The 15,220-nt window shown below is 42.8% G+C and overlaps 1 protein-coding gene across 1 annotated transcript in view; it reads left to right on the forward strand.

Annotated features, from left to right (window-relative positions):
• The window catches only part of dlc1 (DLC1 Rho GTPase activating protein), a 127,001-nt gene that overhangs the window by 7,813 nt on the left and 103,968 nt on the right, over positions 1-15,220 (forward strand). The window contains exon 2 of the mRNA XM_084086005.1: positions 6,464-8,501. Coding sequence (XP_083942131.1) covers positions 6,543-8,501 — 1,959 coding nt within the window. The 5' untranslated portion in view covers positions 6,464-6,542. The remainder of the gene's footprint in view (positions 1-6,463; positions 8,502-15,220) is intronic.

A 15,220-nucleotide genomic window follows, 5' to 3' on the forward strand; every position in this document is an offset into this window, starting at 1 on the left:
GGAGTAAAAGTACAATATTTGCCTCTGAGAAGTAGTGGAGTAGAAAAAAAAAAGTACAGCAAAAAAGTACAGCAATTTGGAAATACTCCAGTAAAGTTAAAGTACCTCAAAATTGTACTTAAGTACAGTACTTGAATGAATGTACTTAGTTACTTTACACCACTGGTTATCATGATCATCTGCCTTGATTGAAAAGTGCTTTTGAAAAGTGCTTTTCAATGCTGTATACATAGCTGTGACTACTGACTAGATTAGACTTTTCTATACCGTGAAGTTCCAGACAGAAATACATTATTTTATGAATTCTTCTTCAGTAATTCTCCATACAGCAGTACACATTTTTTTCGTAAAAATGTTTGAGAAAAAAAGTATAGGTGACCACAGGGCATTGCGAATGAATGGAAGGGATTGAAATGATTTTGGTGTGGGTTTTTGATGTTATTTTTAGATGTCCAAAAGGGGTTTTTGAAACTCTGTTTGTTTTTGCAAGTGTAAATCAATCTGAGATGTGTTTTTACAACTTCCACTCACTGCTGGGCAAGTACAGTAGAAAATGGCCATTTGATGTTCCAAAAAAATAAAATAATAATAATAAATAGTCAAAGCATTCTTTGTGTGAGCAAGAACTCAGAATGGCTCAGTTTTGGGTGGGACAGAGATTTTTTTTCTTTCTTTTTTTCTTCTTTTTTTTTTTTACAAACATCTACATTTTCCTACAAGGCCAAATGTTATGTATCCTTCAATACCCATGATTTAGACTGGATGTTTTCCAATAATAAACTATATCAGCAAGGAATTTGAGACGGTTTCCTTTGGGCCCTCGTTGCTCCAACACACCAAAAGGTTGAACAGTGAGGGATTATGGGTGCATCGTGAATACTGAATAGCTCTTTATTTGCCACCTCCTGTCCATGTGATCCTAACTGGTCATGTGACAAACCATGTTGTCCAACAGAACGTCCACTCACATCTTCCATGATGCTGCTGACGACGTTGGGCATGTTACTGTGACTCATGACGGACAAATAAACTGTGAAAATGAAGTATGCACTCGCTCATGTCCACAGAGTGCCCAGAAGGGCTGCTCGCACACCCACACAAATTACCACGTAATGTGACCGATGTCACAAGGGGGGTGCGTACTTCCTCTCCATCGCAGACGGCCGTTTGATATAGTAAAGTCTCACTAGTCCAAACTGAGTCTGAAAGTCAAGTGGCGCGTTATATACTGAAAGCCAAACAAAACACACACACACTTACTAATGGACGCAGGTCTTTGCATGTGTCATTGATTGAACATGTGCTATGTGCAGCATCACCTCCCAAACTCATGGATCAGACTGTGACGTAGGCTGGTCGCACTGTGGCCATGCAAGATGTTCCTCTTGGCACGAGTTTTGCCATAGCTTCCCTTAAATTACAGGCCCACGTTGGACTTCCAAAGGAGGTAATGAGTGGATAGCCTGAGTCATGTACTGTGTTGCCCCGTGCACTTCAATCAGCAGCTGTATCCACATGGTAGCTACCGTGACCAGAGAAGAGACTCTGCGTTCTGTTATACACTGACTGCACTCCATGTAAAACCACAGAGACACACATGTGACACATGCTTTACAGAGGAGTCCTGTCTTGTCTAGCTCGCATCCCTTCGGTGATGTAAAGTAACTAAAGTACATTTACTCAAGTACTGTATATATAAGTACACTTTTGAGGACTTTTTTTTACTTTACAGGAGTATTTCCCAATTTTCTGTACTTTTACGATCTACTCCACTACATCTCAGAGGCGATTATTGTACTTTTTACTCCACTACAATTATTTGAAAACTTTAGTTGGTAGTTACTTTGTAGATTTTATTATTATTACAAAACATACATTAACCACTTTAGCCCTATATACATTTTGACCATTTGAGAATAGCCGATCTACAAGCTCACAATGCGTCGCGATGAGTTCTTTTACCACCACTGGTGACATGCTTACAGAGGAGTCTTGTCTTGTCTAGCTCACATCCCTGTTCCCTGTGTGAGTATGACCATCTGTGTCCCTGGAGTGTCAATAAGGAGGACAGAGCACATAGTTTTCTCATCGAGGGCCCCCTAAGAAAAGAAGCATCCCAGAGCCTCATCTCACATCTGGATGACCTAGAGAGAGGGCAGAGGCCAGGGTTACAGTGGAGGAGGAATAGGGGGGAATTCATCCTAACATGTCTCTTCCTTCCTGCTTTGACCCACGGCACCTTCTGTGCAATAATCATAACAAATTGGGAGATGGTAGATAAATTGTGGCATTTGGCATTTGGACTACTTTAGTAGGCTGATGCAGAGTGAAAATAGAATGTAATGTTCTCTTCTAGACATTTTAAATGCATGTATATACTGCATAGAAACCCGGCAGTGTAAATCAGGAGTTTATGGGAACCTAGAGACATTCAGTGAGGGCAGACTCTGGGAGCAGACTGGTGGATCTTGAGAATAGAATTATTCATTCTAGCTTTACAACTCCCTTGACTTTCCCATAGGGTTATACTGTGGATATATCCAAAAAAGTTGATCGATTTTCTGCTGTAGGCTATTATCAGCTTCATTAGGTCATTGAAGTCAGAGTTAAGAAGCATTTGCTTCACACACCAAGCATATCAGTGGCTTTGCTTTTGCTTTTCTACTAACTGCTCCCTAACAAATATCTATATTAGGAAATGAATGGGTGGCATTCAGGAATGCCTCTTAAAATGATGTTTTTCTTTGAGGATTCTTTTTAAAGAAGCACATCAGGTTAATGCATAGATCTGCCCCTCTTTTAAAGTAGCTGTATAATAGCTATTTAGATTTTCCCAGAACAGAATTCTTCAAGAGTTCTATAAACATGTATCACTTTGTATGTTGTTTTCTTTAGTGTTAAGAGTTGCAGGACAACATATCAAAAAGCACGCCTCAGATATAACTGCCAAAACATACGGCAATCTCACTTGGCTCACGGCCAGAGTTCTTACAAAGCAGCCTGTCTGTTACTAATCAGAACCAACTGGAAGGAGCCTTTCCCCAGCTTGGGTAAGATAGTGAGCTGTAAGGAGGAGAGAAATATCACCAGTCCAAGTGGAGAACAGGAAAGAGAGAGAGAGAGAGAAAGATTTCCAGAGACATGCGGGAGTCAAGAGGAAGTATCACAGAGCAAAACAAAATAGGAAAAGAGTAAAGTAGTGGACGTTGGGATGAATAGATGAGCGGGACGCGCTTTGATCCTGTGAAACAGGGGATGGGGCTCTTAGGATGTGACTCACACTGTCAGAATCACTGGGGTGGGAGGTGAGAAGGAGTAGGGGAGAGCGGAGGGGAGCCAGAGTGGAGTAGGGGAAGAGAAAACCCTGCCCCTCTCACACCAGCCCGACTCTAGGCATTCAGCGTCAGCAAAAACCCTAATGTGATCAAGATGGAAGCTGTCTATGGGCTTTTTACTGTTCCCCAGACTTTCTGCCTGCCATTGGGGGCTCCCGCGTCTCTCCGTTCATTTGCCAGTCAACATATTAAACGTGATTAATTGAGGATCCAGAAAAATGCGTCTCACTCTGACCCAGGAAAAGGATTAGTATTCAAGGAAAAAGTGTCACTGGAAGGAATTGGAATCATTATGTCCTAAATCGGGGGATCGCTGCAGAATGAATGAAGGGGAAACTTGCTAAAAAGTCTCATTGAACAACCTCTGTCTTTTTAACCGAGCAAGAACTGGAACTGCACCCACGCTTCTGGATTGTTGATTGCCTGGATAATAATGAACTATTTGACAGACTGCTACTGGTGTATATCATGAGAGACTTTCTCATCTCTTCGTTGGAATACAGGCAATAAGTACATATTCTTGCTGCAGCATGAAATTCCTTTACTGTATTGTTGTAATACGTTTTAACATTGGATTGAGGCTATCTCAAGCAGCATTTGTTATGGGATGTCCACCTTTTTACTTGTCAAATAATCAGGTGCTAGTTTGTGTCATGCTGACAGTTGGCTGTTCAAACATCCAGCTGTAGTATAGTGAGGAAAAGAAACAGCGTTGAAGAGGTGGAAGTTTAGAATTTTGGCTTATGGGTGTTTGAAATGTAGTTACAGTATATAAAAAGCAGATTCAAATCATATAGCATAATAACATACAGTAAAACTACTTCTCTTTCAAAGCTTTTACAAATGTTTCTGAAACCCTTGTCATTAACTCTGCATATGGATGAACTGGTCTTTTCAGATAGGTAATAATGTGTTACTATAGTGTAAATATAATGTAGCCTTTTAATGGTAAAAGCTATAGATATATTGTAAAAAACTTTATTTATCAAAAATGATCATTTAGCACCCAGGGGGGACAGGAGGAAAAAACACAAATAATAAACTTTATTTATTATTTGTTTATTATTTTATTATTTTTATTATTATTTATTTTATTTATAAATGCAATGCACCATCGCAGCACAGTTTTTTCCTCGTATATAATGTTTCAGAATATGTACAGAAATTAATCAGATGCTCCAGTTGTTTGTAAGTGCGAGACATAAGCTGTCCCAATAGATGTTCCACACTAACCTAGCAGTATGAACCTATACTTAACAGACTTTACAGTATTCATTCTTCTATGTGGATGCAATTTTCAGGGCTCAAGGCTGTTAAGTTAGTAGGAAAGGTCATAAAACATTTCTCTCTCTCTGATATCATGATTATTGTTACGTTCCCTTGATGACCCTATCGGTATGCTCTGCAATTTCAAAGTTTTTGCTTATAGTGTTTATGTGATCTGTTTAGACCAAAGCAGTGTCCCAGGTAGCAGAAATGGTCTTTATATGTGTCTCTCTGGCCCTCTCTCTGCTTCTGCTGTCCCGTGTATATTCCCTGCTAGTGTAGAGCTGGACTGTGCCTGTAAAGTTAAGGCTCATGTGATGGTCCATCTGTATTTTCAATTGACCTTTTTCCACAGCAGACATTGACGTGTCACCAGTGGTGGAAGAAGTACTCAGATCTATTACTTAAGTACAAGTAGCAATACCGCAATGCAGAAATACTCTGTTACATGTAAAAGGCCTGTGTTCAAAATGTTACTTAAAGTACAAAGGTATTGGCATCAAAATATACTTAAAGTACCAAAAGTAAAAGTACTAAAATGTTTGAAAATAGCAGATCTACAAGCTCACAACGCGTCGCATCGCGATGTGTTGTGAGCTTGTAGATCTGCTATGTTCAAATAGCCTATGTATAAAATAGGGCTGAAGTGGTTAATGTATGTTTTATGATATAATAATTTATATCTGCAAAGTAACTAGTAACTAAAGTTTTCAAATAATTGTAGTGGAGTAAATATATTATTATTATTATTATATAAATATTTACCTCTGAGATGTAGTGGAGTAGAAGTAAAAGTACTGAACATTGGAAATACTCCAGTAAAGTAAAAGAACCTCAAAATTGTACTTAAGTACAGTATTTGAGTAAATGTACTTTATGTTACTTTACACCACTGCGTGTCACACATAGGTAAATGCAGCTGAAGGTAATAGGTCTATACTTCTGGGTCTGGTTCATTTAGGTTTTTACTGTTTGCCAACATGGATGGACAACTTCTGTATATTTAAATCCATGGTGGCACACAGAAACCCCCAAATTAAACAGTTTCCCCTAAATAATGTCACGCTTCAGTTTTGTTTACCCTCACATGTCAAAATGTTGCAGTGAAAAATGTCCATAGCCTTTTTTTTCTTGTGAGGAAACAACTCACTGGATCATTAGTGCTTTTCTGACTTTTCTGTCAGTTATGTTCTCGGTTGCATCATCGGAATCCACGTCTGTCAGAGCTTTTGTGGGTTTAAGGTTATGTGGAGTATGAAGTTTTGCTGAATTATCAGAATTGCTTTGGACAGTTAGTGTGTTGAAGGTTTGTGGTTTGAACTGCTCAGACTGGTTCGCCGTCTCTGTATGTCGTTAAGAAGTAAACAAGGGAATCTAGCCATATGTTGTTTATCATCCTCGTGTTTTACAATAACAACTATTTTACAGACCATTTCTTCCAAGGACGTTAAAAGCAAAAACAAAACTTTTAAAAATAACTGATGTTCCGGACAGAGTTCATAGAATGCAACTAATTATTTTGTTATGTTAAAGTCCTGGAAATCTTTTCTTGGAATGTCATCAGCTCTCCATCTCTCAGCATAGTACGACTGGGGATCATGTCAGCTTATACAGTACAGACCCAGCTGAATTTACACTTTCCAGGGGAGCGCTAATGGAACATGATCACGCCCCTCTTAAACCTCCACTCACTACTCCCCAGCTGTTTATTTTCAAACTGTAACATTACTCGCCAGATTATCATCTGCAAATTCAGTTAACCCCCTAACTTTGGAGGCTTTTTGAACATTAATAACAGTTTCCCACCCCCCCCCCCCCCCCCCCCCCCCCCGTTCTCCCTCTTCTCTCTTGTCTTTTTACAGGAGGCTCAACTGTTCCGCTTCTGCATTTTTGTCTGGTCTGCGACGACGCAGCTCTATGGGATAGCAGTGGGCGTCCGCCATGCCAGTAGCCATACGGAAAAGAAGTTGGGAAGACCACGTGACCCACCGATCGGGATTGCAGTACAGCTACGATGACCTGGACCTGGTCTGCTGCCATGGGGTCAGCGGCGAGTCGGCCTGGGTGGGGGGGACGGGAGGCTCCAAGCCCAGCCGACGGGCGAGGTGTGTCTCCATGCCGGAGTGCTGCCATCAGCCGCCACCCACCGTCGACCTGTCCCAGGCATTGGCGGTGACGACTTCACATTCCGTGGAGGAGTCGGAACATTTGGATCTGGTAGAAGGGAGTGGACATGATGTGGCACATGTGGATTTTGGGGGGAACTCGGTGGATGGTTCCGATGGGGCTTTGGAAGTCGAACTGTTTCAAAGATTACCCGAGTCAGGGCGACCCAAAACAACGGACGCAGAGGACACCACAGAGTCTAACTGTAACTCAAACTGTGCTGTGTTACTGTATAATGCAAACAGTTGTACCAATGATGATGGCAGTGGCCACAATGTGAAAACGATGAAAAGCAAAGGTGAGGATGGTACAGGCGGTATCGAGAATCACAACATCTGTGGTGAGCGTGATGATGCCTTGGCTCGGGCGCATAGCTCAGGAGAAGAGCAACAATGCATTTCTATTCGTTCGGACAATGGACCCCCACTGTCTGCTTCCGCTGGTGAACAGTCTGGCGAACATCCAAAGCCGCAGGAAACAATGGAGAGCCATATAGACGGTCACATAGCTCCTGAGCCCTCCAAGAACACACTAACACAGCCTCTTTCTGCCGAACTGGAAACACAGACAGATCTCCCAGATGTTGAACAAGACAAAACCTCCACCACAGGCCATGTTGGCTCAATGGTAAATTTGCCTGCAGCTGCAATGGATTGCTCAATTAACCCCAAGGAGAATAACGATTCGATGACAAATGCAAACAAGACCGGGGAGCTGATTGTGAGTGTTGAGCGGGACAAAGGGGTTTCAGAACAGAGGAAATCAGATGCCGCTGACGAGCTTCGTGGATTAAAAGACTCCAGCACTCAAAGCAACACACCCCACACCCCAAATGAAACCGTGGCATCACACCTTCGTTCCCAGGAACATCATGGACTAAAAGCTCCTGCAGAGAAAGATCTTTGTGATAGTACAATGCCAGTGGTTCTGGTCCATGGTTGTGAAATACCCCACCAGACAGCGCTGGAACAGCAGAATGTCGAAATGGCTGCAGTGAATCAAGCCAAGAGAGGGGAATGGTCTGGAGCAGGGAACGTTGTAAGAGAAGCCGAAGTCACTTTTGAGACTCCATCAACAGATATGTGTGCCAAAGCTCAGCACTGTGCCGAGGATATGGATTGTCACCTGACACCTGAAAAAGTGGATGTCGCAGAGTCAAAAACGGACAAAAGACATGCGCCGACAAACAATCACTGTATTAATCAGGCCACGGAAGATGACGTTAGTAGACACACAGCATCCAAAGACGTGACCTCTTCTTCTGAGGTCCAAACACAAGCTTACATGGTACCGCCGGACAGCGGCTGTTTAAAACTGGACACCATCCCCGAGGTCAGTGCCTCAGAGGCCGATGACAACGCTGTCACACAAAATAACACGGCCGCGACTGTCGTCCACGCTCCGGCGGGTCCACTCACTCACACGGTTCATGAAAATACAACTACTCAACGACAGCCAGGGTGCTCTGCAGAGGTCAGCGATGAGCTGTCCCCGGAGGGACTCCATGACAACCAAAGCTCTGGTCGTTACGTAGGTGAGTCACCTGCCTCTGAGGTGGCAGATGGTCAGAGGGGACACCGCAGGCCGCAAGCCACAGGCTCCGAAATGGAGGACATGGTGGAGGTGGCAGCACAGGCAGGCAGCACTCAACTTCCCAGTACAGCTTTGGATGGGAGGAGAGAGCCTGCCGGGGAGCAGAAAGAGGATAGCACAGTGAAAATGCGCATGAGAAAGGTAAGGTTCAATTTACTGTTTGTATCTCTGCTTGTTGTTGACCCAACAAATGCATATTTTACTTTATGCGGATGCTCTAGGTCAGTGGTTCTCAAGCGTTTTCAAATTGACACCCACGGACCCCCATTTGAAAAGATATGCCAGGGACTCCCATAAGAGAAGATTTTTTTACGGAGCAGTTAGCAGTGATTCTCAAACATTTTAATTTCAAGGACCCCCAGTTTGACATGCATTAAGGTACGGGCCCCCATTTAATGCCATTTCTATCTCTGGGACCAGCATTTATATTGTAAAATCAATGTTAATTTAACTCTGAGAGTGTACAAATGCTCTCAGAGTTACAGACCCGTAAGGGTCCATTTGGTTCCTAACCGTCCATCATTTAGCTGGGGACCCCCTGGAACTCCCTCAAGGACCCCTGGGGGTCCCCGGACCCCACTTTGAGAACCAATGCTCTAGGTGGCATGGTATCTATCTACAGTAGGAGTAGGTGGATTATGATGTCATAATTGTGATGAATTTGAATTAGCGTTAGTTTAATATTTGTCCTCGTGTCTGGGTTGTAATCGCAATGTTGGCACTGCAACACTTCAAATTCAGTTACTTTGTTATATTAACCGACACCTACTAGGCACAACACAGAGTGTCCAAATCATTTTTTGTCCCAGTCTCGCTCTGGCACGCCTCTCGGAAAACAATGACTTCACTCTCACATGCTTGCAGATCTGTAACTGGGGGATCTGTAAAATGTTTTACTCTTTCCCAACCCCTCATTGCAAAACAAGGTCCTATAAGGGCATGGAGTCTTTGGGAGTCTGAAAGCACAGTACAGAATGACACTGGCCTGCAACAGCCAAGAGCATCCCAATGAAAAGCTAAATACCACTACCTGAATACCAAAATATCTAAAGCTACTTACACACTATTATCCAGCTTGCTAGCTTGCTAAGTACAGTAATTTGCCAAAAATGTGACACCATTAATAAGTGGTATTAGGCTTTTGTTTCTTAGGGAACCAAGCAAAAGGCCAAAGAACTGACACAATGTTTATTCACTATTCGTGGTCATAGTGTTAGCCCTTTGGAAATGACAACAACGGAGCCATTATTTATAAGCCAGCTAGGGCCTATTAAAGTGGGCATGTTGTTTGGAAAGGGACCAAGTGAACACTAATACCCGCGTGCTGAATAATAATGTTAGTACGTGTGAAACTTTGGAATTGCTGATGTTCGCTCACCTGTTCATAACGACCCTCCCAATGTTTGTGCTCATGAAAGTGCTCATTATGCAGAATGTCCCATTTCACACGTTTTCAAATGCATAAAATGCTTGCAAATATTTTGAAAATAGCAGATCTACAAGCTCACAATGCGCCGCACCGCGACGCATTGTGAGCTTGTAGATCTGCTATTTTCAAATGGCCGAAATGTACATAGGGCTGAAGTGGTTAATGTATGTTTTGTAATAGTAATCAAAATCTAAAAAGTAACTAGTAACTAAAGTTTTAAAATAATTGTAGTGGAGTAAAAGTACAGTACAATATTTGCCTCTGAGATGTAGTGGAGTAGAAGTAAAAGTACTGAAAATTGGAAACACTCCAGTAAAGTAAAAGTACTTCAAAATTGTACTTAAGTACAGTACTTGAGTAAATGTACTTAGTTACTGTACACCACTGGTTTTAAATAAATGTGTTGCAGCCGTAAAAATGATTTGATAGTTCAGTCTGGTTCATGGCGTGAATAATGCGTGTGGTCATTCTTCCGCAGTGTGTTTGCACAATGCGTCACACACACGTCGACATCCTTTGGTTTTTATCTGCGGTTCAGCTCAAAAGCTAAATCCCAGAGGATTGACTGTATCACCATCACATTATTCAACATAGATTGAATGTTTGCATAGGGAACGTTGCCGGCCCTGTCAGCCGTCACCAATGCTGACATAACACCGCTCACTGCCAAAGATGAGATGGCCTCTGAGATCACAGGGCTCCGGTCCAGCCTTAACATTTAACATTGGTTGCACTGGCATGCCTAAACTGTTTCCTTTAGGTGCACCAGCACGTGATTTGAGACAGCACCTCATTGCCCATGATTTTGGTGCTTTCATTTGTTTTTATGTTTTTAAATACAGCACAAAGAAGAAATCACAATACCAATTGTTAACAAAAATAAGCAGATTTGTACAAGCTATTCTTTGTGAAAGGCATATATTTTGGGCTTTTTTTCTATGTGTTAGACTCTGGCTGTGGCTCAGAGTCAGATGTTGGGTCAGGATTAGGCATCTTTAGGGACATAGGTGTTAGGGGGGATAGGTGTTGGAGCGCTAGCCTTATACCTCCACTCGTGATATAGGGTCTGGGCTCACGACCGGGCACAAGTGATTTGGCCACCACAGCTTTTCTCTTGACGAAGAAATGATGAATAGTTCTCTTCACTTTTACGATTTTACGGTTGTGATGTTGCTGTAGAGGTGGAGAACAGGGCACCCTTTAACGCATACATGCCTTATTTCCCCCCACGCATTCTAGGCCTGTACGTAAATAATCAATTTCATGTTTCACAGATGTAATCGTGAGACTACTTGGAAATGAATTCAGACATCCTATTTGGTCAGCTGTTGCACCTTGCCCTCTTCTGTTGATTAGGACATTGTACCCATCCCCCCCTTCCATCAGGCTCGGAGACACATAAACAGAGGCTGTTACCCACCGTTTGGCCAAAGCTAAAAGTTTGAGAACCACTGGGTTAAGACACTTGAATATGATTGAATAGGACACACCTATTAAATAAAAAAAACACAAAAAAAACATCATTACCAATAATCATGATTAATAATCATGATTACAATACTAAGCAAAAAATAATTAGGATGATCATTTTAGCCGCAGGCAGCACAGGAAAATATCAGCGTCAGAACCAATCAGAGTAGAGGCAGAGTAGGGGTGGGTCTTAGTTTGCAGAATGCGGGTGGGGACAAAAAAGAAAGAAAATGCTACACACATACTGTACACACACTGACAGACCTGCAAAATGTCAGGCGCCCAATGAAAATGTTTAGTCGCACTTGACAGATTTTTGGTTGTATGTGCTTCCAAAATGGTCGCACTCTGGAGCCCTGGATCACAGTCCTGGAAAAACAAGGAAAACCTTTGAGGCTTTTTATTGCTCCAGCCACGATACGTCTGAGCCGCCAAGACCAAATCCATCCACCATATTGTAATGACTTGACTCCGTAATATTTCATGTGTTTTTCATGCTGCATGCAGCCAATTTACTTTACAAATAATGCCTTGGGGAAGATGTACTAGTTTGCGCTCCAAGGCTGAATCACAGAGTTATCCCTGGATCCACCTTATTACAGTCTTATCATGCAACGGAAGCAGGAAAATCCACGTTGATATTGGATGGATCATCTTGTCTGTCTTTGTCTGTGCGTACCCATCACCCACCCGCACACATACACCCAATGGAGACAAAATGGATGGATGTGAGGGAGAGATGGAATGGTGAAAAAGAAGGGAAATGGAACCAGTGGTGGCTGACATTATTATCCCCATGGCAAGCCATTCACCTATTGTTTAACACAGTGGTTTTCAACCTTTCCAGGCCGTGACCCCCCCAAAATAATCATATTTGAACTGGGGACCCCGCACCCTGACAAGCAGTTAGAATGTAGGAGTTGAGACACTCAATTTAGTTTGACTATAGGTTCCATAGACACATATTGTGAAAATAGCAGATCTGCAAGCTCACAACGCCTCGCAATGTGAGCTTGTAGATCGGCTATTTGTTTGCCTCTTTCATTTATTATTTGACAATTTGACCAGTTTTTATAGTATAGTTTGTTGATTACTTTCGACTTTCTTTCTTTTTTTTTAGGTATTAAAAAGGTCTTAAAAGTCCTTAAATTGTCACTTCACTGTCATCTGGGGATCCCCCCCCCCAAAAAAAAAATCCCACAGGTTGAGAACCACTGGTATGATAAGTGGGTTACGGGCTAGGTTCGAGGTCTGTGTCACTCAATCAGCCACTTCAGCCCTAATAACTTCATCGTACCACGATTAGGGAAAATAAAATAAAACTTATTTTTGCAATTCTTTCGAAAATTGAGAAAATGATTTTTCTTTTCATTTTTGAAACCTTTCGCCTATAAAATGACATGGCCAAAATATGGACGCCACGGTTGAAGCGGTTAAGACATTGGTTCTCAAAGTGGGGTTCGGGGACCCCCAGGGGTCCTTGGGGGGGTTCCAGGGGGTCCCCAGCAATATGTGTTAATATGGCGTCACAATCATTTTAACCACTTTAACCTTTTATACTTTGTAGATTTGCTATTTTTGAAAAATCATGATTTTGTTTGCAAATCTTTGAATATATATATTTTTATAGCGAACATTTGTAACTCAAATCTTTGCTTCTGGGGGTCCCTGGATCTAAATAGTTTGAGATGGGGGTCCGCGGCCAAATACATATCATGTTGAGGGTCCTTGTCATGAAAAAGCTTGATAACCACTGGGTTAAGAGACACTTGAATATGATTTTCCTTCTTAAGACAGTGACCTGCGGTTGTCACACTGACAAGATATTGTCCAAGTCACAGGGTAAATCTCTTGTAGCCCGTGATTATGTCCCCAGGGGTCTATGTTGTTGCAGGATCTGCCTGTAAAATGAACCCATCTGGCTTGCATAATGGGCACAGAGATGGACCTGATAATGGGCTTTGTTACGCTGTTTATTTGTTTTAGCAACAGGCCTTATCTTGACCTCGGGGCTACGCTGGCTCACATCTTCTATCTGCCACCAGACACGTTGGCAGCATCGCTGTCACACATTGGTTTATCTCTATCTTTCTCTGTAGCTCATGTTGTTGTTTTGTGTGTGTGTGTGTGTGTGTGTCTCACTTTTCCTTTATTTTCATGCGTGGAACGCCTGCATAAAACTGAGTGATTTATGCCTGTTCTGATGAGGTCATCGCTGAACGTTGGCTTTCAAGCTGACCTTATTCCAAAAAGCAGAGGCCCACAATGCAATGGGACAGGTTTGAGAAATATGACGGAGACCGCAGTGTGTGTGTGTGTGTGTGTGTGTGTGTGTGTGTGTGTGTGTGTGTGTGGGTAGAAAGGGGGCGTTGGGAAGAGGGGGGAGGGAGGGGGTCTGGCAGTTCAAACAGTGTGGGAACTGTCTCCCATCTCAAAAAAACAGGAAGTGGCGAGGAATGTAACAGAAAACCCTAAAAAGATGAGAAAATGGGGGGAAAATAGCTTTCTGAGAAGACCACCAGAAAGCCCCCCTAACAACATGCCTTTCTGGAGGGTATCTGACATTGGCGCTGTACAGTTTCTGTGGTTTGTTGTTGCCATCTTTGACCAACCAACTATTTGTTCATTCAGCCAAGCCTTGTAAAGATGTCATTGTTTTGCTACGATACAGCGTTGCATTGAGACGAGAGAACGACGTGATGTTGTTGTGTGTGACTGTGCGCCTGCTAGCGAGGAATGCCAATGGAAGCATCGCCGTGAGATGCATTTCCATGACACACACACACACACACACACACACACACATAGCCTCCATGCCTGTGTGTGCGCCCTCAGCAAATCCAATAGGAACAGCTTTTGACAGGCAAATTGGGCTCTAACTGGAAAATAAATGTAAGCGCGAGTCACAAGACGTTATTAAGGATGGAGTCTGGAGCCAGGCATGGAGTTTTGGACCCTTATGGCCTTGTTTATCACGGTGCAGATTCCACGTGACGTAGGATCTATAACCCTGTAAGCTATAACTCTGTCAGTTAGACTTTGTTGTGCACTGGTGTCGTGGACAGAAGAAAAAAGAAGATCTGCAACTGCAAGCTCTTGTGAGCTTATAGATCTGCTATTTTCAGTGTGTGACACCGGCATGCGACTATACTATCCCAGCTGAATGTCTACTCCATTGGTTCTCAAACTGGGGTCCGGGGACCCCCAGGGGTACTTGAGGGGGTTCCAGGGGGTCCCCAGCTTAATGATGGATAGGAACCAAATGGACCCTTATGGGTCTGTAACTCTGAGAGTGTACAAATGGAACCAAATGGACCCGTTAGGGTCCATTTGGTTAAGTTAACATTGATTTTACAACATGAATTGGGGTCCGAGAGATAGAATTGCCATTAAATGGGGGTCCGTAGACCTAATGCATGTCAAACTGGGGGTCCTTAAAATGTATCTTTTCAAATGAGGGTCCACGGGCTAATAGTGTCCATTTGGGGGTCCTTGACATGAAAAAGTTTGAGAACCACTGGATTCTACTCGACAAACATTGTAAATCGTTTGTCAAACGTCAAGGCACTATTGCAAAAGAGCATTTGTTTTGCTCCTGTATTGGCTCTTGTATGAATATGAAATCCATTCTGATCCATTTTTACTCAAATGAACCGCCTTCATAAAAGCGTTGCGCCTCCAGGAGCAGTCAGCGAAATGTAAAACAGACTTGTTGTGTTCAGTTAAACTCTCGAACATAATCCCATGTAGCTATAGTATGCGCGCATGCAAGTCACGGTAGTCGTGTCTCCTATGATCTCACTCTCATAAAGCGTTTAACAGGGGTCTGTAAGTGCAGATTGTAACAGGGTTTGTTTGGGCCTAATGAGCCAGCCCTTGTGAGATCATCTCTTGGGGTTCTTCTCGGAGGAGAGAGCCTTTTGAAGAGAGAGCCACACAACCACACACACACACACACGCA

Source organism: Gymnoscopelus microlampas, assembly GCF_963454915.1.
Source record: "Gymnoscopelus microlampas genome assembly, chromosome: 2".
Classification (NCBI taxonomy): Eukaryota; Metazoa; Chordata; class Actinopteri; order Myctophiformes; family Myctophidae; genus Gymnoscopelus; species Gymnoscopelus microlampas.